Source organism: Pseudomyrmex gracilis, unplaced genomic scaffold (genome assembly GCF_002006095.1).
Source record: "Pseudomyrmex gracilis isolate BER0280 unplaced genomic scaffold, ASM200609v1 scaffold_179, whole genome shotgun sequence".
Classification (NCBI taxonomy): Eukaryota; Metazoa; Arthropoda; class Insecta; order Hymenoptera; family Formicidae; genus Pseudomyrmex; species Pseudomyrmex gracilis.
In genome coordinates, this window is record NW_018020763.1 from 169,636 (window position 1) to 194,159 (window position 24,524).

The 24,524-nt window shown below is 31.8% G+C and overlaps 6 protein-coding genes across 10 annotated transcripts; 4 read left to right on the forward strand and 2 right to left on the reverse strand.

The window, feature by feature from the left end:
* Positions 1 to 455: 455 nt before the first annotated feature.
* On the forward strand, positions 456 to 3,318 carry LOC109857974. 4 transcript variants are annotated; one of them, XM_020434795.1, is made up of 7 exons: positions 456 to 556; positions 659 to 1,521; positions 1,728 to 1,881; positions 1,947 to 2,222; positions 2,301 to 2,569; positions 2,665 to 2,842; positions 2,919 to 3,317. In XM_020434795.1, the coding sequence occupies exons 3-7, from the start codon at positions 1,792 to 1,794 to the stop codon at positions 3,057 to 3,059; spliced, it is 954 nt and encodes a 317-aa protein (XP_020290384.1). In that variant the 5' UTR covers positions 456 to 556; positions 659 to 1,521; positions 1,728 to 1,791; the 3' UTR covers positions 3,060 to 3,317. The 4 variants fall into 4 exon arrangements, with proteins under 4 accessions (XP_020290384.1, XP_020290385.1, XP_020290386.1 ...); XM_020434796.1 differs by lacking the exon at positions 456 to 556 and having other exon boundaries at positions 566 to 1,041; positions 1,337 to 1,521; XM_020434797.1 differs by lacking the exon at positions 456 to 556 and having other exon boundaries at positions 566 to 1,041; positions 1,414 to 1,521.
* Positions 3,319 to 3,392: 74 nt separating this feature from the next.
* LOC109857972 (probable ATP-dependent RNA helicase DDX49) lies at positions 3,393 to 5,622 on the reverse strand. Its single transcript, XM_020434793.1, has 6 exons — positions 5,314 to 5,622; positions 4,977 to 5,170; positions 4,497 to 4,841; positions 4,181 to 4,353; positions 3,738 to 4,093; positions 3,393 to 3,624 (listed from the first exon to the last, which is right to left on the reverse strand). Exons 1-6 carry the CDS (start codon positions 5,384 to 5,386, stop codon positions 3,398 to 3,400), a joined length of 1,368 nt encoding a protein of 455 aa, XP_020290382.1. The 5' UTR covers positions 5,387 to 5,622; the 3' UTR covers positions 3,393 to 3,397.
* A 107-nt stretch (positions 5,623 to 5,729) lies between these two features.
* On the forward strand, positions 5,730 to 9,688 carry LOC109857973 (porphobilinogen deaminase). The gene is made up of 6 exons (XM_020434794.1): positions 5,730 to 6,165; positions 6,646 to 6,718; positions 6,990 to 7,173; positions 7,627 to 7,897; positions 7,974 to 8,290; positions 8,378 to 9,688. Exons 1-6 carry the CDS (start codon positions 6,112 to 6,114, stop codon positions 8,550 to 8,552), a joined length of 1,074 nt encoding a protein of 357 aa, XP_020290383.1. The 5' UTR covers positions 5,730 to 6,111; the 3' UTR covers positions 8,553 to 9,688.
* Positions 9,689 to 10,147: 459 nt separating this feature from the next.
* On the reverse strand, positions 10,148 to 12,762 carry LOC109857969 (mitochondrial import receptor subunit TOM20 homolog B-like). Its single transcript, XM_020434788.1, has 4 exons — positions 12,548 to 12,762; positions 12,056 to 12,147; positions 11,733 to 11,906; positions 10,148 to 11,603 (listed from the first exon to the last, which is right to left on the reverse strand). The coding sequence occupies exons 1-4, from the start codon at positions 12,666 to 12,668 to the stop codon at positions 11,559 to 11,561; spliced, it is 432 nt and encodes a 143-aa protein (XP_020290377.1). The 5' UTR covers positions 12,669 to 12,762; the 3' UTR covers positions 10,148 to 11,558.
* Positions 12,763 to 12,847: 85 nt separating this feature from the next.
* Positions 12,848 to 17,885, forward strand: LOC109857966 (WD repeat and HMG-box DNA-binding protein 1). Its single transcript, XM_020434785.1, has 14 exons — positions 12,848 to 13,126; positions 13,252 to 13,366; positions 13,532 to 13,683; positions 13,784 to 13,892; positions 13,985 to 14,227; positions 14,304 to 14,519; positions 14,593 to 14,859; positions 14,944 to 15,160; positions 15,237 to 15,461; positions 15,679 to 15,899; positions 15,971 to 16,213; positions 16,347 to 16,710; positions 16,868 to 17,701; positions 17,797 to 17,885. Exons 1-13 carry the CDS (start codon positions 13,050 to 13,052, stop codon positions 17,218 to 17,220), a joined length of 2,802 nt encoding a protein of 933 aa, XP_020290374.1. The 5' UTR covers positions 12,848 to 13,049; the 3' UTR covers positions 17,221 to 17,701; positions 17,797 to 17,885.
* On the forward strand, positions 17,812 to 24,336 carry LOC109857967 (organic cation transporter protein-like). 2 transcript variants are annotated; one of them, XM_020434786.1, is made up of 10 exons: positions 17,812 to 17,928; positions 18,908 to 19,007; positions 20,979 to 21,265; positions 21,629 to 21,732; positions 21,884 to 22,038; positions 22,114 to 22,282; positions 22,363 to 22,688; positions 22,805 to 23,109; positions 23,524 to 23,660; positions 23,813 to 24,336. In XM_020434786.1, the coding sequence occupies exons 2-10, from the start codon at positions 18,971 to 18,973 to the stop codon at positions 23,844 to 23,846; spliced, it is 1,554 nt and encodes a 517-aa protein (XP_020290375.1). In that variant the 5' UTR covers positions 17,812 to 17,928; positions 18,908 to 18,970; the 3' UTR covers positions 23,847 to 24,336. The 2 variants fall into 2 exon arrangements, with proteins under 2 accessions (XP_020290375.1, XP_020290376.1); XM_020434787.1 differs by lacking the exon at positions 18,908 to 19,007 and having other exon boundaries at positions 17,813 to 17,928.
* Positions 24,337 to 24,524: the final 188 nt, after the last annotated feature.

The window sequence follows — 24,524 nt, forward strand, 5'->3', positions numbered from 1 at the left end:
TATATATATATATATATATATTGCACAAATTTTTGTTTATATAAAGGTTTTCCCTTATTTCACATATCTTCTCATGTTTCATCCTAAAACAAAAAACATCTTGTATAAATATGTTAAAACTTGAATACATGTATTTATTTTTAGAACTCCTATAACGAGCCTATATCTTAATTGCTATCAGATTTCTTTTATATACAATAAAATATTATCAAAAATTATTTTATTATAATATTTCATTACTAAGATATATAATTATTATTATTTTACATTACAAAACTTTTGTTTTTGTAATAATTCTAAAATATTACTGTTATATGTTGCTACAAGTGTGCTATATATATATATATATAATATTTTGCGGATTTATATCTCTGCAATGTCTTTGTAATGTTGCATTGCAATTTGCAACGTTGCAGCGTTGCTGCAATATAGTTGCAATGAACTGTGCTGTATATACATAGAACGTTTTAAAGAGCAAGTAAAACGGAAACAGCTGTTATATACGTTGGAATGTACATGTCATTCGGGTGCGTAGACATGCGTCGTCTCTCCTCACGTAGGTAGTTGCTGTTATATTTGTCAGTGCAATAGACGCGAAAGTGCGTTCTCATTCGTCTTTTAAAGTTTGCAACGCACATTTAATGATTCTCGTATACAGGATGCGTCACGGGCGGTCACGCATGACAAGAAAGAACCCGAGAGTCGATCAGTACTTTTGTTCTGTTTCTTGAGATCTCTGACAGGCTGTACGTCAAAATTGGACGAAATTTTTGCTCTCATAAAAAAACAAAAATTCCACCTCTATATTCACGCGTTACTGTGCGTTACGCGTCGTCGTTATGTACGTTCTTGCGTGTAAAGATCATAAATACGTAGCACTCGCTATACTCGTGTCACTCGCGTCGTGCTGTGCTGGCTGGCTGTGTGTATATCTATAGCTGATTTGCGAGTGTCTCCCAAAGTACTTGTGAAAACTCGCGAGATAATATCGAGACAGATTGTCTACATTATCACAATCACTGAAAAATCAAGCTGATATGTGTGAGTGAAAAATTCAACAGAATCAACTGTCACACTTGTAAAACATTTGAGTATCCTACTTGCAATCTATCTCAAAAGAGCTAACGCTAAAGTTCTATAATTAGTTTAAACGCTTCAATATGATTTATAACCGCATGTTGTAATTAGAATATTTTACGGATAAATCGCTTTTTAATAAAATAACTGTAAAAATTAAATGCTACTGTAAAAATTAAATGCTAATCAACTACGAGACGGAGATAAGTTGTATATCAGTTTATTACGTGTATATACATCCGGATTATATATATAACAGACGTCACATTGTCACTTAATCTCGTCTCGACATTGATCGTTTCGATATAATTGCGGAAACTTTTGGTAACAAATTAGACGAGTTGAAAATGCACATCGACTGAGTGGAATTTGACCTTTTTACGTTTGAAGAGAAGAAGAGAAACGAAGAGCGACGGATCAGATAATTATATTGAGAAATAAATGGTAAGCCAATCCTGACTAGTCGTTCATTACGTAGTGTCGGCAGAATTATCGAGGTAGAGTGCTGATGTTCTTTCTCTCAGTTTAATTTTGTTTTTTTGTTAATCAAAATTTTGAGTGATCTGTAGTTGATAATTTATAAATTTAGTGGCCATTGATTATTAATTAATTGTTTTAATTACGGATATTTTCTTTCTTCGTCGTATTAGATAAAAGCAACTGTTATCATTATATGATAAGTGTATTTAAAAGAAGATCCCAATTTTTTTCATCATGATTGTCAGAGCTTTATGTGGTGTCTTCACAGGAAGACAGATCATCTCACATACGTCATCTCAGCTACTCAAACATAATCAATATTTGGTAAATATTAATGTCTGTATGATTATTTCTTTGTTATTTATGTAATATATTTGTCATTCTTTTAGGCTGTCAGACAATTAGCCAGAATGTTGTCGGTTCATCATGTTACAAAAAATATTGAGTTTCTTGCCCAAGATACATTTGCTAAGTCAGCTCAGAAGCAGGCTATATATAATTTGAACGTTGCAAACAATCGGCCATTATTAGTTATCTTTACTTGGTTGTTGTCAAAAAGACAGCATGTGATGAAATTTGTCAACTTATACATGGAGCAAGGTTTCGATGTAGTTGTGGTATCTCTCACTCCTTGGCAACTTATGTGGCCTACGAAAGGATCCCGAGTAAGTCCGCACAACCAAGTTGTAGGGTTTAGTTAGTCTATTCGTAGTTGATCACAATTTCTGAAACTTGTTTTTCAGCTAGTAGCTGGGGATTTGTTGAATTTTTTAAAGCAAAACGAAAATTATGAACAAATTTTGTTACACGGATTTTCAGTAGGGGCTTATATGTGGGGCGAGGCCTTAGATTTAATACACAGTGACAAGGAGAAATATAATAACATTACAGACAGGATTGTAGGACAAGTGTGGGATAGTATAGCTGATGTTATGCAAATCCCAATAGGTTTCCCCACAGCAGTATTTCCCAAGAACTTGGTTCTACAGTCTATGCTGCGAAAATATGTAGAGTGAGTGTAACAGAAGTAATGAGATAATGACATGTGTATGTTATGTGTAATGCGATTAATGCAATATAACAATACGAAATAAACGTTACTTTCAGATATCATATGAAGACATTCCATAAACAGGCGACGCAATACTATATTCGTTCTAGTCAAGTGTTTCACACCGGTAGCGTACGTGTTCCAGCATTATTATTCGTAAGCAAAACTGACCCAGTCGGAACCGTAGAAAGTAACATGAGTTTACGTGATACATGGAATTCCTTGGGAATAAAGGTAATATTTGTGTGTTTACATACTGATTCGCAAGAGAATCATACAAAATAAAATACCATACATATTTTTCTTTCAGACTTACGTGAAAATATTTGACGAGTCGCCGCATGTTGCTCACTTCTACACTTATCCGAAAGAATACGTTGCCGTGCTGTATGAATTTTTACAGAAACTGAATCTAATACAAAATGAAGAGAAGATCCGAGCGCGACTTTGAATATTTCAAAAGCAAGTCACACCAATTTTAGCTGATCGTATAAAGTAACATTTTTTTATACAATATATCGACTTTTGTTTGTGGATATATACTTTGTACACTTACAATATTCATCACTACATGTATACATGTAATACATATAAAACAATAAATACATTTTTATATATTCTCAAATTCAAGAAGTCGACAAACAAAGATATTTAAAAAAAAAACAGAAAATCACAGGACACTGCCAGAAAAAAAGCAAATAAATTTTGTTTGTATTAAAAATTTACTTTTTATATATCAGTTATATACATCATATAAATACACATTACATATACAAGCAAACAACAATTTTATTTTGTTTGTTCTTCATTTGCATTCTTTTTTTTGTATTTTTTACGTTTTTTCTTTTTTTGTTCTTCCAAAAGCTTCTCTACCTCATCCGGATCCTTACCTTCTAAAATTAATTTCTTTCGTTTATTGATTAATTTCTTTTCGTAAAAGTCAGTCTCGTCCAATCTAATCTCTGCCTCCCGTTTTGCTACCGATATTTGAGTCAAGATCGTAACTATTTCTTTATCTAAAACCGATTAATAAACAATGAATATCAATCAATAATCATCGTGAATTGATTCCGATGTTTCACTTCTTATTGAGAAAGAGCAGAAGCTCGAAGCAAAACGATATACTTACCGTCTACCTTGTACTCTGTCAATTTAGTGCCTATAGTGTCCTCGATCGCATGTAATAACTTGATATCGTTTGGCGTTATCAAGCTAATTGCCATACCGCATCTACCTGCGCGAGCTGTTCTACCGACTCTGTGAATGTACTCTTTCGGCACATTTGGTATCTTATGATTGATGACTAATTGCACCGTTGGAATGTCCAAGCCTCTTGCCGCGACGTCAGTAGCGATTAAAATTTGAATGTGATTAGATTTGAATTTATTTAACGCAGCTAAACGTTCCCTCTGCTTTATCATCGCGTGAAGAGCTACGTTCGTAAATCCCACATCGTTCAGTGCCATTGACAACAGCTGACAGTTTCTAAACATATGCAACAAAATTAGTAATCATAATTTATTTAATTTACAGTAAAATCTGCGGATAACTTTTGAAATAATTTTGCCTTACTTGCAGGTATCTGTAAATATCATAATAGAACCGTTCTTGTTCGTGGAATAAAACATCCTAATTACTTCTACCAAAAACGAATCAACCACATCTTTAGGACACAACACATAACGTTGATCCAATTCCTTTACAGTGGCGATGCCAGCATCATCCTCTTCTTCCCATATGTGAACCTAAAAGCAGCTTTAACTTTCCATTTCTGTGCTGGGATACAATTTGGTATAATGTAGGAATATATTCTTATATTATAGGAATCTTTCACTTATTGTATTCTATATTAAAGAAATAGATATGTAGTATGAAGAAACATTTATACCTTACTAGAAGCCAAGTGTTTTACTTTATCAAGTGCATCTGTCATTGTAGCACTGAATAATAATACTTGTTTCTGCTTGGGTACTGCAGCAAATATCGTTTTTAGCTGCTCGTCAAAATGACCGCCCAGCAATCTATCAGCTTCGTCCAGTACTAAAAATTTAATTCTCTTCAAAGAAAATGTGTCACAACTGTCCAAATGATCTGCCAGTCGACCTGGTGTAGCTACAACTATATGTGGCCGTTTGGATAATTCTAATCCTTGAACCATCATATCCATACCACCAACAACCACACATGTTTTAACATTGATAGCTTTACCAACAACATTAAATTGATCAGCAATCTAAAATTTACAAAATAACATTGTTAATATAATATAATTTATATTGTGTTATAAGCACAAGTAGGAAAAAGTTCTTATATATGATAATTTATATGAAACACATGTGAAAAAATTGATTAAAATATTAAATTTTACCTGGAAAGCTAATTCTCTTGTTGGTGTCAGCACAAGAGCAAATATGCCATATGGATCCTCACATAGCTGTTGCAAAATGGGTAGAGCAAATGCAAGAGTCTTACCGCTTCCTGTCTTGGCACAACCTATGCAATCTTCTCCATTTAATATATGGGGAATGCAATTTTGCTGAATCAGAGTAGGCTTTTTCAAACCTACAACAAAAAACACAAAAATGTCAAATAACATTGTGTTGCAAAATTATCAATAATTCAATATCTCACAAACACTATATTTTCGGATGTTTATTTCATAACGTTAAAGATTCCTTTGTAAATTATAATTATAAATTATTTACCCATAGACTCGCATTGTTTAAGAAGCCAAGAATTCAGCTTTAAATCTGAAAAATTTGTTATCTCTTTACTCATTATCTTCTCAATTGTTTGAAAGAAGTTACAACTTCTTCCTCCACCATGTGATTGTGTCAAGCCTGTGTGAGAGGTTAGATTAGATTTTTAAAGGCAAAGTCGGAAACACACGGACAATCTCAAGCAGAAGTGAATAGACCAATTACAGACGAACAATGTAAAGGAACATTTTCTTTAAAACTTGTTCGTGATTGGTCGATTCGCTTACTACCAAATATCACTTGAGTGAGAAGAGGAGAGAGAGCAGTTATTACTTTTCCCTTCTTATTATATATAACTGTATATAAATAATTTCATTCGTTTCGTAAGTGTTAGTGAGTGACGAGCCCACGTCTGGTAGTCTGGTCACGTGTTCAGTCACAATTCAGCATGGCGAGAGAGAATGTAGTGTTCACATCAAGTTAATTCTTCCAAACCTCTTGTTCATTTTCACATTCTGCTGCAGTGTCAGTGACTGTGAAACATATCCAATTCGGGCATTCTATTTTTTATTTTCTATTTTTCATAGCAAGCAGTCGTGTGTAAAGTCATTCAATTTCAGCATATTTTTTAATCACGGTGAAAGTACACATTTTTTTCATCTCATAATCCAAAGTCCTCGACATATTCTTAACTTCATATTACCGTAATTTATTAATTAATGCTTTGCATTTGACACATTCCGAAAACTCGACGATCCGCTTCATATTTTTGATTTTCCGTGATTATACTGAGTGCTTACTACGATGAACAATACGGAAAAAAATGACGTAATCCGCGTTGGATCTCGAAAGAGTGAGGTAGGTATTTAAATTTTACTGTATTCGAGAAGATTACAAGGAATTTACATCCGATTTCCGTCTAACGAAGTTTTCCCCTCGCGGTTACGAAATCATCGACGTGTATCGCGTGCTTTGCTCTAGAATTAAAGCAATTGTGCAATTTTGTGTTTATTACGGTAAAGATTACATACATAGTTGAGGGTTTATCTTTAATGACAGATCTCTCTTATGACTACAAAAACAATAATTTTGCATTGTCATCGCGTAGACTCGTGTACGAGATACTATGTGAGATTGATTACTCAGCAGATTTGGTACATATCTAATCTTATATTTAAAAACAATTCAATTACATAATGTTGAAATCTTGTAATGTGCATTATTTTTCAATTATAAAATTGAATTGTCTTATATGAAAGAATTCTTAGCGCTTATATATTGCAATGTGAAACATCAATCATTATTTTAAGAAAATAATGTATTTTATTTTGTTTTTAGTTGGCTCTGATACAAACTAAACATGTAATAAAATGTTTAAAGGAAATTCATCCAAAAAAAGAATTTGAAATAGGTAAGTTATATATAATGTTTTTTTAATTTGAAATAGATAAGCTATATATAATTCTTTTTTAATGTAGTATCTAATAAAATTTCTTTTCACCTTTCTCTTCTTGTCTTTCCTTCTTATGTTTGAACTATATAATTTATTTTGTGTAATCCAAATATCTTTGTAAGTCATCATGTATATTTTATGAAACATGTCAAAATAATTCATTATTATCTGGCAAGATGGATTTTGTCTGTATAATTGTATTATTTTCACATTTATGATCAAATTACAGTAACAATGAATACCAAAGGGGATAAGATTCTGGATAAATCTCTACCAAAGATTGGAGAAAAATCTTTATTTACTGAAGAACTAGAATTGGCTTTGGAAAACGGTAATGTTGATTTTGTGGTGCATTCATTGAAAGATTTACCCACTACATTGCCTAATGGAATGGCTCTAGGTGCAATATTAAAGTAAGTTTTTCATTTCTCTTTGATTATCTTAAATTTTCTAATATTGAGAAACTATATTACATTTTCTTCTTTCCAACACACATTACACTTTTGTCTACACATTTATTTGTTGCGCAAAAGCACTTGAGTTACCTATTGTTTCAAGATGGAGACACACAGTTTAAATTTTTATGAGCAAGCATATTATCATTCTCATGAAAGAAACATGTGTATTTATATGTAGAATGTTCCATCTCGCAAGAGTGCATGGTGTAAACAATATCACAGTGCTTATTTCTACACTATCTTGTAATTTGAAAATTTGTTATAATATTGTTAACTTAAAAGTAGTAGAATAAGTAGTAACTATGTTTAATCTCTGAGAAAGTTATTTGATGAAAATGTTATAATACACAATATAAATTTTATATTAGCAAAAATATCACCTTTAAAAGTATAATTTTTTTTTTACAGACGTGAGGATCCACGTGATGCAGTAGTCATGTCAAAGAAATTTGAAGGTCAAACGCTATCTTCTTTACCAAAAGATAGTCTTATAGGTACTAGTTCCTTACGAAGATCGGCGCAGCTTGCACGGAACATGCCACATTTAAAGGTAGAAAATATTCGTGGAAACCTAAATACCAGATTGAAAAAGTTAGACGACGAAAACGGTTCCTATGCCGCAATAATATTAGCTGCCGCTGGTTTAAAAAGAATGGGCTGGGAAGACAGGATAAGTCAAGTGCGATTGTTTTTCAAATTTGCTAATATATTTTTTATAAAAACTCATTACGTTAATATTGTACGTTTTCTTGCAGATTTTAGAACCCGAAGAGGCTCTCTATGCTATCGGTCAGGGTGCATTAGGTGTCGAATGTCGAGAAACCGACTGGAAAATACGTTCTCTCTTAGATCCATTATTTGATGTAGAAACTACAGTAAGATGTGTATGTGAACGTTCGTTCTTAAAAACTCTTGGTGGTGGGTGTTCCGCACCAGTCGCTGTATCATCGTCATTAAAGAAGAATGAATTAACAATTACTGGTGCTGTGTGGTCTCTGGATGGCAAGACTGAAATTACAAGCACTTGTAGCTGTAAGTTGTATCTACCTGACGATGATGGTGAACCCCCACGGTGAGTTGAAGATGATTTTTAATTTTAAATAGAGAAAAATTGAAAAATAACAGTTTATTTATTTCGTATTTAATTTTTCAACGATAGGAAATGTCCATATCAAGAGCCCCGTCTTTACTGTAGCGTTGTTACTGGTAAAGTAAGCAGTTTAAGTCTTGCTGGCGCAGAGCTATTAGGTGAAGATTTAGCTAAAAATCTTATAAAAAATGACGCTCTCGATGTAATGTTGAAAGCCAGAAATGAAATTTTGGATTCGAAATAAGAGTTTCGTGTGTTAACCGTTTGAGTCCCAAGCAGCGCGATCGCGCTGTTGAGATTTTATGTCGAGAAAACCCAGCACATTTCGAGCAAAGCGCGGTTGCGCTGTTTGGGATTCTTCGACAGTGTTTTTTCAATATCCCCTGGGACTCAAACGGTTAAAATATAGCTAATTTATATTTTGATTTTTTTCTTGATAGCCAGATTATGTACTTAAAAAATATTTACATTTGTATGCAAAGTGACAATTATCAATAATCGTTTGACCTTCATAATTTCATTTATATGTAAATATATATATATATATCTAATTTGTGTGTAAATATATAATTTTTATTTATATTTGCTCAAGATCAGAAACTTGATCAATATCAAAAACTTTGATTGAATTATGACTTATTATTACTGGTTTTCATTTCTTTTGTGTTCCGTGTTTCACACAAAAAGTACAAAACAATATAATATATACGATAGTATAATTTGTTTAAGGACAACTGATTTTCTTTCATGTAACTGTAAAAATAACTCATCACATTCCGAGGATCGAATCCCATCTTTTTTATGATATTGCTAGCTTTGTTTCGTACATTGTTATTGTTTTTTTTTTATTTTTTTGCTTTTGGCGCATCGTAGAAAAAGATCTAAAAAATTTTTTGGATTTTTTTGGAAGATGAACAACTTTACAGATCCTTATATAACCAGCCGAATTCATTTCAGTTGTCCTGCGAATCCTACTATACTAAAAGTTTTACAAAGTTCTGCGTTTTTACAAACATATAGTGTACAATAATGTACAATAGTGTATTTGTGATGTGTGAAGATCATTGCATGTTAAATGATATATAGTCTATTTCGTAATTTATCATGTTTAAAAAAGCAACTGTTTATAAAAATATTGTTAAAGATATTTTTATATATTGCAACTCAATATTTATTGTGAAATAGAAACTGCCATGTTTAGGATCACTAACAGTTGTAACACTTCCATTTACAATTAGGTAAAATCAATTTTAATCAAGTTTTATATGCCGGATTTATAATGTTAAAACGATTCTAGAAATCTTCCTTCAATTTTTCATTTTATAAAGACAGTAAAATTTCAAATATTTAATTGAACATATATATGTTTAAACTTTTGATTATTTTATTATCGAGATATTATCGAGAATATATACGTACAATTACGAAATACTATGGGAAAAAATTCGATTTTCTCCTTCTTTTTTAATATATTAGATTTTTTTAACATATTAGTATTGTTATTTGTAAAATATTATTATCTAATTAATATTGTTATTTATAATATAAATATACAATATTAATTAGATAATAATATTTTCCAATATTAATTACGTATTGATTATGAAGATGTTACATGTTATGAGACATGTATGCGACTAATTATTTAAAAGTGGAAAATTAAGGTTTAACAAAAGAACTTTATATAATATTATTACGTGGTAATAAAGAAGTTTATATTTTTACTTCTCAATATGTTACTTTGTTTATACAACCTAACCAGTAAGTTTAAGGATTTTGTAGATATGTATGAATTATTAATTTTGTGTAAGGAATTTATCTTAAAATAACAAAACTTAATTAATAAACACGTCTTATATAGCTTTTATTCCTTCCGTTAATGTTTTTGTTTAATACAGCTTTAAATTTGTTATAATATAGAAATCGATAAGTTTCCATTTTTTTTAGAACAATACCTTTATACAAGAATATAACTTCTCACACGTACAGGGACAGGTATTTGCAAAGTATTTGTTCGTTATAGTAACCACCGGAAAGAACAATATACACTTATATGTTTAAAGTGATCCATATATATATATAAGTGTATATAGTGTATATACACATATAAACTTTAGATTATCTACAAACTTTGCATATATCTTTGCGCATATTTATATAGCGAGATTTACAATAATCTCTTTGTAAGTGCTTTCGGAATATAAGATATATATTTTTGAAGATAATTTCATATTTGTATATTAAATGCGTGTATATCCGACATCATAGCTTAAAAGATTGCTATCAGATTTGTAAGAATTGTACAGTTTGTACAGTTATCTTTTCATATTTGCTACACACAAAGTAAGGCAACACATACATTGTTCATCACTTCTGCAAATTTAACAGTGACGACATATTCTATTAAATACAGCAAATAAGAGCATACAACAAAGATTTTTTTTATTTCAGTGCTAATTCCTAAACATGTTCCTTAGAATTAGACTGAACAAGTAAATATACAAGCTACTTTGAAAGAGAAGTATCATATTTTGTTAAGCTAATTTGTATAACTCTTCTAACAAAAAAAAAGTATAAATATTTATAAATTATGAAAAACTCTGTACTGGAAAATAACAGTGGAAATATAAACATGTGTAAAAAATATTATTGTAGAATTGTATTTTTTTCCAAAATATAAATTAATACTGATCATCAATCGAAAGTCTCCCTGTGCATGTATATGTATTTTCAGGATTTAAAATCTATTAAAGTTGAACATTTAAAAACTGCAAAATGTGATAGTGAACATGTTTACTATGAAAAAACATTTAGATTTTCTTATATTAACTAGACATTTTTCTCAGATTTGTTACAAATGAATAACAAATAATTCAATTAGTATCGCAATTAATGGGATTTAAAACTAGATCATCATCCGGCAAGTTTCATCTATTCAAAATGATCAAAATTACTGTTTAAGTAAAATTTATTTAAACATAGAAATATGAAAATTATTTCTGATAAACAGAAAAACATTGAGTAATATTCATAAAAATTTCTTATACAGCTCAGAAATAAGTAAATCTGTTTCAAGGAAAATGGAAGTTTATCAAAGGATGGCAAATTATATATTATGTATAATCATAAGATTACTTCTGTTTCAAGATATTAATTGTTTGCACCTGTATTTTTTGTGCAAAGATGATAAATATAGACAGTCACTAACTTCAGGTTTTATTTAAGAACTAATAATAATTTGTTTATTAATCTACTCAACATCTTCCTCTGCCATTTGAGTTTGTGTTATCAATTTCTGTAAAAAAGAAGATAGAATAAAAATGTTATCTAGAGATCTTAAGATATTGTCTAACTCAAATATGAGATTTTTTGCTGTTAAGATATAAAACTATCTTAAAACAATTTAACTAGTAAAAATTTATACCTGGTTGACGATTGGTAATCGCTGTGCCAGAATCTGGAAAATTGGTGGTGGCAAAGTTTTTTGAAGAACTGACAACAAGTGTTCAGGTTGTCCACACACTGCTACTGCATTAGCTAAATGTTCAATTCCTGTTTCTACTTCACCACAAGCAAGCATCTCTTCTCCAAGTTGTACCTATATTTGGCAAATATAATAAATAAATATTTTGTTGTATATTATATACTTCAGAAAAGAGAGAAAGCTTAGAATTATAATTATATATATTTATGTACAATCTAACACATTGCAAACTCAAAACTTATCTTAAAAGAATTGCTATTTACCTCTTGTAAAAAGAATTTTTGCACTAATTCACGATCCCTCAGATCTAATATTCTTGATGAAGCCTTTTGTGCCTGTTTTTTGGTTTTTCTGCCTGTAAAATAAAGAGATGGTTTTTTTTCATCTAAAGCAAGCTAAAAATATATTTTATATATATATATTCTAAATTATAATTTAAAAAATTTGTCTCATCTGAGAAAATCTTATTACATCTTATATTGCACTGTAAGATGTAATAAGATATGACAATTTGTGAATAAATATTTTTTCGACACATCTAAAAAGGAAGAAAAAGCATGCACGTGCAAAATAAATTTATGCGAGTTTCAAAGTAATTGAAATCGGACTGATGTATTGGACAAATTCATTTTCGCTTTTGAGAAAAAACGACAATAGACATTCATCGACAAATATCATAGTGACAATATCGCGCATTTCTTACATGAGAAGAGTGGATGAATTAAATCGAAAACAAAAAAGAACACTAGACTTACGTTCACGGAGCTTCTTTTTGAAGTCGGGATCACTGCGGCGTTTCTGATCGAAATAAAAACAGTAGCCAACGAAAATCCCGGCAATGCCGACGGCAATGCCTACCGCAGCTTTTGACATCATGGTCACTACAGAATATAATTTCCTATTATCGTTATCAAACACTCACAAGTTCCTTGCCGCACACTCGGCCATCATAGAAAAGGTTGCTTAGTTGCTTTCGTTCTCGTGCGTGAACTCATCCGCGTCAGGTATGTCAGTCTCAAATCATGAAAAACCCTAAGCGTACGTTACCACGGCCAGTTGTTCAATGCGATTGGTTAATTCGCTAGAAAACAGTTGTAAACGAAACTTTATCACGTTGTTGACAGTCGAATGAGGATTTTCAAACAGGCGTAAGAATTTGTTAAAAGCCGCTGTGAGAAGTCAAATCGAAGACACAGTATACACTGTGGCCAGGCCGCTCTCAGCTTCGATCAGCTTCTCTCTGATAATTGATCAAAGATGCCATTGTCATGGAAACCTATGCGATACGCTCATCAAGAAGGACACACCGATGTTTGTTATTATTCCGGCGAAAAGTAAGTAGCATTGGGTGTGTATGTGTTGTTTCTATATATATATATATATATATATATATATACATATATGCTGACAGTTCTTTTGTAAATTTTCTTATATTAAAAACATTTCTGTGTCATGATAGAAGAGGCCTTGTTACTTGTGGATGTGATGGAGATGTTCGATTCTGGTTAGATTTAATGGACGATGATCCAATTACCAGTTGCATTTCAGAACAAGCAATCACTGCCATTTCAAAGGTGATAAAGGATTAATATGATAATAAAAAATTAATTACTGCAATTTGTACAGTTATATATAATGTTACTAAAACTGTTTTTTTATTTGAATTGTTCTTGCAAAAAAATTGTATATCAAACTTTTAAACAGTTGGAAGAATAACTTTTTCTGGCCGTTGATTTTAGAATGGAAAGATTTTTGTGGGAAATGATAATAATACTGTACAAATACTTACTTATCCTGACCTGGAAAAAGAAGGGATAATTACTAGATTTGCAGCACCGGTATCAGCATTGACAACTGCAAGAAATAGCAATCTGATAGTATCTGGTGCCTGGCAAGTAACATAAAACTTGTTATTTAATATTATACATTTATATAAAAATACAATGAAGGAGTATTTATTTTAATTTACTTTTATTTCTTATTTTCTACAGTGATATGCGAATACAAGTTACAGACATTAACACATCAGATAGCACTGAACTAGAAGGTCATCAAGCGCCTATTTTAGGTTTATCTTTGGATCCCAAAGAAGAATTTGTTGTAAGTATTTTGTAAGTTTCTCAAGTTTTGCAATATATATGAGAGAAAAGCATTGTAAATCTTATTTAAGCTAACTTATCTAATGTTCTCAGGCATCTTCTAGCGCAGATGGATCCATTAGAATATGGAATATTAAAGAAAAGCGAACTGTACATACTTGGAATAACATTGTACCAAAATCTAATTCCTTTTTTACTGCAAAGTCATACTGCATACCATCGTTTAAGTGTACAGACGGTAGTTATCTTGCGTATCCAAATAATAAAGATGTAATAGTAGTGGAGAGATCATCCTGGAAAGAATTGTACAGACTGAAATATCCAAATTTAAAGACTGTAAGTTACTGACTCTTGATTTCATTTCATATTAATAGAGTAATTGACTATGAGTTGTTTCTTTTTTTTCACATAGGAACTCAGCATTTGCAAATTTTCGGAATGCGGTACGTATATCGCCGCTAGTTCAATACATGGAGAGGTAATTGTTTGGAACGTAGAAACTAAGGAAGTAATTGGGTATCTGGAACATGAACAAGACACAAAAATTACTGCATTAGTATGGCATATAGATCATTCCAATGAAATTGCGTTTTGCGATGCATTGGGGAAATTAGGATGTATTAATGTGGTAAGAAAAATATTTCATATAAATGTTTCTCAATATTGTTCAGATCAAATTTGATAAATCTAGAAATGCACAGGAGATACCACCTAATTCGGAAAAAAATGAAGATGCATTAGGAAACAATATTATCGTTACGGATGATAATGATGACGACGACGGGGAGAATGTAATATCTTTGAACAAAATTAAATCGTCTGTTAATGTGGAAGATGATCAAAATAGTCAGTCCGACGTAGCCTCTGTAAAATCATATGATACAAAAGCGGTTCCATTGCCTACTGTAAAGCTGCAATCGTCTTTCCAACCGGGATCAACGCCTTCTCATTTATTATCGTATTTCATGGTGCAGTAACAATACTTTAATACTATTGCATTTTTTTTTTATAACATTTTTATCTCGAAAATTAAGCTTAATCTCTATCCGCAGGTGTGGAATAACATAGGAATGGTCAGATGTTTCTCATCGGAGGACGGAGAAGAATGCAGCATCGAGGTAGAGTTTCATGACACCGCGGTTCATCGCAGCATGCACATAAATAATTATTTACGACATTTTCTCGCTGCTCTGTCCACTCAAGCATTGGCCTTGAGCTGCGCAGCTTCTGAAGATGAGCCTAGTAAAGTTGTTGTAATAGCTCTGCAAGGTTTGTCTGTTACATGTACAGAAGATATTACAGATTATTCAGATGAAACAATATTTAACAATTTCCGTTATATCAGGTTGGGGTTCTGGAAATAAAGAATGGTCTGTGGATCTGCCAGAAGGCGAAGAGAGCGAATGTCTGGCGGTCGGTGATAATTTCGTAGCAGTGGCAACGTCTAGGAGAAACTTGAGATTATTCATGATAGGAGGAACACAGCGTGAAATCTTGGCTCTGCCCGGACCCGTGGTGGCGATGAATGGTTTGGGAAATCATCTTGTGATAGCTTATCACGCTGGCATTGGTAAAATATTTTTATTTATATGTATATTTATTTTTACAAATTCGTAAGGTCTTATAGCATCAAACTAACAAAGAGTTTTTTGATTAATGCAAGCCATGTGCTGGATGTACGTGTGTATAATATATTTTTAAACGTGTGTAAATTGTTACGCATAATAACTCAAATTAAATTCAATTCAAAAATTCATATTGGAATCTTTCTTTTTTTAATCGAATAGGTCCAACCGATGATCAGCATCTAAATTTATTGTGGATACAAATACAAGGAGCGCAGTTACGTAGCCAAACTTTACAGCTTCCGCTTTCACCGGCTTCGGAGCTCATGTGGTTGGGATTATCGGACGCTCGCTCTCCTACCTTGATAGATTCCGACGATATTGTCCGAATGTACGACAGAAAATCTGCCCAATGGAGAGTGCTCTGTGATATAAATACAGTGGTATTGCAAAATTACGGATGTGAATTCCTCGACGATTTGTATATGTGTGTGACTGTAAGATTTTGTTTTAGGGTAAAGGTAAAACGGATCACTATTTTGTAATCGGTATAAGCGAAAAACAACGGAATATGCAGTGTATTCTCTGCAAGGGCAGTTATTATCCACCAACGACTCCGCGCCCGATAGTCACCGAAGTGCCTCTGTCCTCGCCTCTCTGCGAACCGGAATCTAAGAAAACTGAGACAGAACGTACATTGTGGGAAATAGGAAACAATCCGTCCGAAGAAATTCAGACGCTATTAACGTTAATAGCGGTAAGTAAATTTCGAGTGCTGCTACATTTGTTTCTACTTTGATATATTTCATTATCAGATATCGTTCAGTGATATAACACGATTCTGCTTTTTTGCTGAATTTTGCTGATTAATTTATCGTTCTTGTAATCAGCTTGCCTGTAGAAGCGATTTGGAATATCGTGCGGTGGATATCTGTGAACAAATTGCATCGCCACAGACGATAGATTTGGCTATACGATACGCCCAGCGTATACACAAAATGGCATTGGCAAATAAATTGGAGACAATTGCCAATGAAAAATCCGAATCGAATGATGATTCAAAGAACGGAAATACAGAAAATCATCAAGATAATTTCGCAAGCAACAGCAGTACCGATTTTCCTAGTCAAGAAGAGGACGAGATATCTTTACCAGCTATCAAAAAACCGGAAGTGGAGATCAAGCCGTTGTCTATGACGATTAAAAGAGTAAATCCATTTTTGAAAACGGGAAATTCGTCTTCATCACCGAAAGGTAAATAACGCTAATAATTTGTTTTTTTATTTCATAAGATATATTTGTTTTTATTTTACTATATTTATAATTAATACTGTATATATAACTACTGTATATATACTGTATATATAATAACCAGCTAAACCTGTAAATATATATATGTATATATTTACAGGTTTAGCTGGTTTAAACAGTTTGCCCGAAAAGTCTCAAAAACCCTCAATATTAAACAAAACTACGCCTATCAAGCCGAAAACAAAGACTGAATCCAAGCAAGAGTCGTTCATTGCTTGGCACGCTAAAAATAAAAAGAATCTGATGGAAGAATTTCCCGACAAAGGAATTGATGAATTGACGAAAATCGGATTTGCACGGTACAAGGAGCAGATGTCGCAGTCGAACGCGGACAACACTGAATCTCCAGAACTTTCCAAGAAACGAAAATTACCGAGTCCGGAGAAGGAAGAGAATAACGAGGCGAAACGAAGTGTCAGCAGTAAACTCAGCAAATTTGCATTCGACAAGTAACTGTTTTCTTCGTTACGAAAATGGTTTTTAATCCAATCACAAACTCTGCGAGAGTATCTGATATTTGTACATGTAATTATTTAAAAATTCTTTTAACGAAACAACGCTGAAGTGTCTTTTGTATCAAGAGATCAATGAGAAAGGAATGCAATTAAACATTTTTTTTAAGTTTGAGAAAGTTGTATATATATTACACATTATTTATGGCTTTTTTCTATATTAGTTGACATTATACCAACTTATAGAGAGGATCTGTGTCTTTCTCTTAATATCCGCGTATTGTCAGAAAATCTGTTTAAACAGTTACATTTGCATTTTACATTTGCATTTTCAAGAGTTCAAGAATTTCTTCACACAGCAAAAAAAAATGATGAAAGATTGATTTCTTTATCGAATGGAATCGTTCGTTTTTCGTTGAAACTGACAGAAGATGGGTCAAGGCCAAGTTAATTCAACAAGTGGATAATGATCGGATACATAAGTTTGTATCTTCGAGGTGTTAAGTGCGCGCTGCCGTGTGCATTCCTTAACGTCGATAAGGCAGAATGATGGCAAACTTAAGAGATCTGTTTTTAGTTTGTCTCGGTCTTCCGTGCGTTCGACACCGTGATACAACGGCGGCGGCGGTAGCAGTAAAGCGTTTCGCGTCGATCCGAAAATAAATTAGTAGTCGGCCGCAACGAGTAACAATTGGCCGAATAATGAAAGGTAAGTTTCGTTTTTCTTGGTGTGTCACAGACATATTTATCTTTAAAATATGACTTATATGATAACGGACACGCGGCTAAATACACAATAAGTAGCCAGTGTGCGTGACACGCGTGGTTTTAATTGCATTGCCGTGATGACTAGTTTTCTGAATACATTTTCTAACAAGAATAAGTATACTTGTCCATTCATCGCGTTCCCAATTTTAAATACGAGATGCACCGTGACGGTGCCAAGAAATGTATGCAATTTGCTGATTTTTTATCTATTGTTTTTTCCATGATAGAGAAAGTGTGTTGCGCGGTACATGTGTGTGTTTAGTTTTATTTTAAATTCTTAGAAGTCACACCCATAAATACATATAAATATGTACGTATAAATATATATTGCTATACAATTTATTGTGTAATTTAATAAATCATATAATGAAAAGGTCATCGTTTTACATTTAAAAAATGTAAAACAGGTGGAACTCGTGTTTGACATTTTACGGAAGTCTTATTGTAAGTCTCTTCATGTCAGTCGCGTGTGAAAAATATCTCATTTAAAAAACATTCAACTTGTTTCCTTACTCATGATCTTAATTGAATAAAACACAGTTACATATTGATAAAAACACTATTTCTTAATAAATATTGATTAGTAATAAAACTTTCTAAAAACAAATTTTATTGTAATATAAAACAAATAATGAAATACTTTTTAAAAGAGAAAAAGAAGAGAGAGAGAAAAAAAGATATTTTATACATGTATGTGTGTATATGTTGTGTATTTTTTAAAAGTAAATATCGTAAAGATATTCTCATGTATCTTTTATGAGAAGAACAATAAACATCAGTATTGTTACCACTAATTTATATACAAATAAATTCTTAAGTCTTTTGTACAAAAAATTAATTGCTTTTGCATGACTTGTTACTCATATCTTACAAGCGAGAAAGAGTCAGGCGCTGTAAATATTATTTCTTATATTTTCTAGCAAGTGCTCGCTAACGTAAAACTGGATTTTAATATTAAAAAGAAATTTTATTGAAGAGCACACATGCAAGGTGACATTCAGAAAAGCTGGCGCGAAATCGGTAATTACCGAAATCGGAGTTACTGTTAATGTTCTGTTGATTTGAAATTTTTCTTCAGCTAACTAACATTATTATTGTTATTAATGTGATCGGATTTGAATATCTATTTTAATTTCTAGCATTATTTATTACATAATTTAACGTTAACTCACAAATTAGATCGCGACTGTGTAAATATTTTGTTTCCTTTCACTGTCGTATTTACAAATTTTTTGCCATGTTAACATCGATAAAAAAATACTCCCTAACGCGTTAACTGACACGCCGAGTTTGTAAGCGTCTTTGGTGCATGGATTTTTAAACGTAATTATTAAACATAATTGCTTTGTAATACGTATAACCTATAGAAATATATTGTAACAATCGCTTTTCCGTAAGACATTATTTTCAGTCATATTGTTACTGTATATAGTGTTATCTTATCAAACAAACAAGATAAATGATGTTACTAAATTGCAACTTTTGCGTGACAATCACCGTTTTTTAAAAAATTTTTTAATAAAGTTATCGCAAAAGCTTGTAAACACTAAGACTATATGGTGCACACGTGGCAATATTATATTTGTATATGAAAAGCAATTCTTCTTGTACGTTTCGCAAGAGTATTGTTGTGAAAATAAAGAATATATTTATGTTATATTTTTAAAACAGTGTGTAATAATATACAGTGTAAATGTTACACACGGTTTCTTAACTAGTAATATATATACAGCAATAAAAATTCTACTCTAGTTTTTAAAAGCCAAAAATGTTATCAGATACAAGACAAGCGATAAAGATATTTTAAAAGTAAACTATGTACGCGTGTACAGAGTTCACTTTATTTGCTAACTATGCACAAATCTTCATCGCTTTGTGTACTTCTTGTATATTTCTTTTCTTTGTTGCTTCTTATGTATATATTTTAATAATTCCCATTCTTTTTATTATCTGTCACTTGCTAATGTATATATAGTCCACATAATTGTTCTGATATATTTATATAAAGTGTTCTTATGTTCTCTTCAGACGATGATACACATCGCATTGCATTTAAGAAGAAAATTTTTCTCGGGGAAGATATGTTCATTATTTATTATCATAAAAATCCGAACTACATGTCATAGTTATTATTAGTATCATAGCCTTTTGTTAGGTTTTTTTTTTTTTTAACTTTCAATTTGTGGATTTATCGCAATAAGATCTTGTGCGTGTTCTTGGCTCTTTCAAAATATTAACTTACGCGGTTTTTGCGGTTACACGATAAGGCTGCTGTATCAAGGATTTGCGGTTCTTGTTACAGTTGCGTGCACTTATTATGTTACAAGTTCGAATATATATGCGATATGCGTGTGCATATATTATATGATCATTGGGCGGTAAATAACATTTGTAATGATATTAAATAGATATAGTTTTGTTTAAGATTTTAATTAAATATGATTATGGCGTGTTTTTTTCACGTTATACATTTAAACTGAAAGCTTGCGATAAGTATGTAACTGTTTACAACAGATATTTACGGGTTTACGCATATATGTAGGATTTTTATCATTAGACATGTTTTAAAAAACCTATCGTTAAAATATTTTTTAATAGTTTTTTTTAGGACATTCTGTACACTGTGTCTAATACAAATAAGAATTACTAATTGCAGAAATATATTGACGAATTTGGTTTGTGGTACTTGCGGTTTAGATTAGAATCTGTTGCATACGCAGCGATCAATAAAAGCTAATATCCTCTGCAGAATTATTAATTATTAATTAATCAATTAATTATTATTATTATTAACGTTATATTCTCTTATATATAGTTTTCCTCCTTGTTTTTATGTAAGACAATGTGCGTGAATTAAAATATTGTACACACAGCATATAAAATTCTTGTGTTTTCAAGATTGGTTTTTAGCAAACTAAACATAACATGTATTTTATGTTATACGCGCGACTTGGTTTTCTCGTTTGTATCATTTATTCTATTATTCTACAGGTCTCGTGCCATTGGACCCCATCCAGGAGGCAATGGGCTCTATGGGCCCATGGCACGTTGTGATCGCAGTGGCTATTTCTCTCGTCAAATTTCCAGTCGCATGGCATCAGCTGTCAATCGTATTCCTCGCACCACCTACCAATTTTTCATGCAACTCGCCATTACCAAATAACACTCATGAATCTGTGTTCATGAAATGCGAAGTCGATTTGGGCAATGGCACTATAGAAAAATGCACCGAGTTCAGATACGATAAACGAATATTCCGAGAGAGTATTATAACACAAGTTGGTTGTTATATTTGTAATGATATTTGATAATCGTTGACGATCCATATATTTATTGAACTCTGATGTCAGAAGCAGAAAATTGTATGAATTATGAATTATATTACGCAATAATTTATAACAGATCGAAATGTCAGATAAATGCATTATTGTTTTCATAAACTTTCATCGACATTCGATAATATAGGTAATTTTCATATTATTTCTCTCGCTTCTGATGTCACAATTGTTTGATATAGCTTTAATGACTTTTAAAACTCAATATAATTTAGTCTTTTTACTATTAACAACAAAAATTAGTGATTCTTTCGTCAATTAATATATTTATAAGTAAGAAAATTACATTATACTAATTCTTTTCAGTGGAATCTGATATGCGATAGAGAACAACTAGCAAATGTTGCGCAATCCTGTACAATGTTCGGTGTTCTTATTGGCAATTTAATATTCAGTATACTGGCTGACAGGTGTGTTAATTGTTATTCACGAAATTGCTAAGATATTTTACTATGATGATATGACACAATAATTTTTACAGATTTATATGTTATATAAATAATATGTTATATGATTATAATTTTTCTCAGTTTATTAATATCAATATTTTTATTTATACAGAATTGGCCGAAAAAAACCACTGATGATTGCAATTGCATTGCAATCGTTGACAGGATTTGCGAGTGCGTTTGCGCCGTGGTACGAATTGTTCTTGATATTAAAATTTATTTGTGCCTTAGCTACTGGCGGAACAATGCTCGTCAGCTTTGTCTTACGTAAGTTAAACGTAATTAAAATTACAGAACTGATGATCATACTAGTCAATAAGTTAATTGTTCGATTAATTGCAGTCATGGAGATCGTTGGAGTTGAATGGCGGTCGATCATGTCGGTCCTATTCCATGTGCCGTTTTTACTCGGACACTTAATGAATCCTTTAATAGCTTACTTGACACACACATGGTACGGATTTCAGATGGCCGTCTCGATACCGTCAGTATTCCTATTAGCATATTACTGGTACGTTCAACAATTGTATACGACATTACGAAAATTAGTAATATCACCGAATGATCACACAAAAGTCAATTGCAAAATAGGATTATACCAGAATCACCGAGATGGCTACTAGCTGTGGGCAATCCGAGACAAGCGGAACAAATTCTATTGAAAGCTGCCGAACGAAACAAGATACCGGTGGAAAATGTAAAAGTAGCCCTGGAAAATCATGAGAATCAGGCGATGGTTCGACTCGCGAAAAGCAAAGAGAAATACAATATCACACATTTATTCCGAACGCCGTACTTGAGACTGAAAACTATATGTGTGAGCATCAACTGGTTCGTTTGCGGTATCTGTTTCTTTGGTCTGGCGCAATATATGGGTCATATTGATGGCAATATTTTTATTAATGTCGCTGTTTCAGGTAACTCGCATAATATTTTTTAATTATATTAAAGTACATATTGATTTCGATATTAAGATTTTGCATATTGACAAACAACACTTTGTATATTGATGAAACATTCATGTAATTTGTAGCTGCTATGGAACTACCCGGAACTGTAATAGTTTTATTCCTAATATCACGAGTGTCACGTCTGAAGATACTGATAGGAGGAAATATTTTATCGGGCGTGAGTTTACTCTTGATAACACTTGTAACCAACGGGAATGTTAGAGTATTTTTAGCCTCGCTGAGTCTTGTGGGTATGGCTATAAGTTTTCCCACGATATATCTATACAGTGGCGAAGTGTTTCCAACAGTCGTGAGAAATGTTGGCGTCGGTTTGGGAAGTATTTCTGCTAGAATTGGAAGTATGATTGCACCATATATTGCTACAATGGTAATTCATTCTATATACATTATATTATGATTTATGATACATCAATTTTTTTTCTGTTATTTTGTATTCTAACCTTATATATATACAGAGTGTCCCAGAATTGCCATACAATCTCTCGTAGGCAGGTAGAAGGAGTAAAACTGAGTCGAAAAGTTCTGAACCATTTTCTTCTATTACTTGTAATAAAGGAGTAATTATTAAGTAAATCAGGCCAATCAGCGCCGGCCTTTAGCCAGGCGCGCGGCTCACTGACGTGCTCAGGACTTTTCGACTCAGTTTTACTCCTTCTACGGCAATTCTGGGACACTCTGTATATATATTTACAATAATTACAAATATCATACTTGATCTTAAAAATATAATGAAGTTTTCGTTTTGTAATCTTAGATTTGAAAGTCATTATAAAATTTATAGGGCACTATCCAACCTTGGCTGCCACCAGTAGTATTTGGCATAGGTCCAATATTAGGTGCTGCACTCTGTCTATTTTTACCGGAAACAATGAACTGTGAATTACCAGAAACAATTGAAGACGGCGAAAAGTTCGGAAAGTAAGGCTGTATAAATATGTGGATAAATAGTTTTAACAATATTATATTTTAGAAAAATATATTTTAAAGAGAAATTAAATTAATCATATTTAAAAAAATGAATAAGTAGAAGTGTTGTTTATGTATATTTAATAAATAATTTTTATTTCCAGGAAAACAACTGAAGAAAATACATCGAATAATTAGGAAAAATCTATTATTTCGAAGAGATCGCGATAAGATAACGTGTTAATGTTAGTTTATGTCTCGCTAGATTTGTATGCGTCTGTTATACAAGCTATTGGAGTTGATAGCTTATCTGACAAAAGAATGACAATAATTTATTATGCTTTTTTTAAACATATATTGAATCTTGCATAAGTCTTGACTTTTTTTGAGTAATAAATGAAGGCCATGACTTTTGCACGAACCCAATACTTATTTTATGAAAAACTGTGAACAAAAAAAAGAGCTTTTACGTAGAAAACTTTATTTTTAATATTTTATACGAGTAAATTTTGTATAACAATTATACCTTTGCATAATGCATATCATATGTACGTTAACATATTGTTTTACAAATGCTCAATAATATCGTTATGATTAAATTACTAAGATAATTTTGTGCATATATATGTATGTATGTACATATACATATATATGTATTTCTGAGATTCAAATATACAATTCAATCTGCTTTTTGCATCTTACAACCTTTAATAAATATATACTAAATATTACAAATTTTATAAAAGATATATAACAATAGAAAGGTGATAATAAAAGAGTGATAAAAAATATTGTGTGTGTGTGTATACATATGTATATATAAAATATTATATATATATATATAATATATTGTATATATAAAATATTATATTACTA

What these genes read in the sequence shown, in the direction of transcription:
- LOC109857974 (XM_020434795.1), top strand. Translation starts at nt 1,792, where the DNA reads ATGATTGTCAGAGCTTTATGTGGTGTCTTCACAGGAAGACAGATCATC. An exon ending in GGCCTACGAAAGGATCCCGA is followed by an intron (nt 2,223 to 2,300) that starts GTAAGTCCGCAC and finishes CTTGTTTTTCAG; the next exon opens with CTAGTAGCTGGGGATTTGTT. An exon ending in ATGCTGCGAAAATATGTAGA is followed by an intron (nt 2,570 to 2,664) that starts GTGAGTGTAACA and finishes CGTTACTTTCAG; the next exon opens with ATATCATATGAAGACATTCC.
- LOC109857972 (XM_020434793.1), bottom strand. Translation starts at nt 5,386, where the DNA reads ATGAGTAAAGAGATAACAAATTTTTCAGATTTAAAGCTGAATTCTTGG. An exon ending in CAAGAGAATTAGCTTTCCAG is followed by an intron (nt 4,842 to 4,976) that starts GTAAAATTTAAT and finishes TGTAAATTTTAG; the next exon opens with ATTGCTGATCAATTTAATGT. An exon ending in AACACTTGGCTTCTAGTAAG is followed by an intron (nt 4,354 to 4,496) that starts GTATAAATGTTT and finishes AGCTGCTTTTAG; the next exon opens with GTTCACATATGGGAAGAAGA.
- LOC109857973 (XM_020434794.1), top strand. Translation starts at nt 6,112, where the DNA reads ATGAACAATACGGAAAAAAATGACGTAATCCGCGTTGGATCTCGAAAG. An exon ending in TTGGATCTCGAAAGAGTGAG is followed by an intron (nt 6,166 to 6,645) that starts GTAGGTATTTAA and finishes TTTTGTTTTTAG; the next exon opens with TTGGCTCTGATACAAACTAA. An exon ending in AAAAAAAGAATTTGAAATAG is followed by an intron (nt 6,719 to 6,989) that starts GTAAGTTATATA and finishes ATCAAATTACAG; the next exon opens with TAACAATGAATACCAAAGGG.
- LOC109857969 (XM_020434788.1), bottom strand. Translation starts at nt 12,668, where the DNA reads ATGATGTCAAAAGCTGCGGTAGGCATTGCCGTCGGCATTGCCGGGATT. An exon ending in CAAAAAGAAGCTCCGTGAAC is followed by an intron (nt 12,148 to 12,547) that starts GTAAGTCTAGTG and finishes TTTATTTTACAG; the next exon opens with GCAGAAAAACCAAAAAACAG. An exon ending in AAAAATTCTTTTTACAAGAG is followed by an intron (nt 11,907 to 12,055) that starts GTAAATAGCAAT and finishes TGCCAAATATAG; the next exon opens with GTACAACTTGGAGAAGAGAT.
- LOC109857966 (XM_020434785.1), top strand. Translation starts at nt 13,050, where the DNA reads ATGCCATTGTCATGGAAACCTATGCGATACGCTCATCAAGAAGGACAC. An exon ending in CTGATAGTATCTGGTGCCTG is followed by an intron (nt 13,684 to 13,783) that starts GCAAGTAACATA and finishes TATTTTCTACAG; the next exon opens with TGATATGCGAATACAAGTTA. An exon ending in TCTGTGATATAAATACAGTG is followed by an intron (nt 15,900 to 15,970) that starts GTATTGCAAAAT and finishes ATTTTGTTTTAG; the next exon opens with GGTAAAGGTAAAACGGATCA.
- LOC109857967 (XM_020434786.1), top strand. Translation starts at nt 18,971, where the DNA reads ATGCAAGGTGACATTCAGAAAAGCTGGCGCGAAATCG. An exon ending in GAAAAGCTGGCGCGAAATCG is followed by an intron (nt 19,008 to 20,978) that starts GTAATTACCGAA and finishes ATTATTCTACAG; the next exon opens with GTCTCGTGCCATTGGACCCC. An exon ending in TTCAGTATACTGGCTGACAG is followed by an intron (nt 21,733 to 21,883) that starts GTGTGTTAATTG and finishes TTATTTATACAG; the next exon opens with AATTGGCCGAAAAAAACCAC.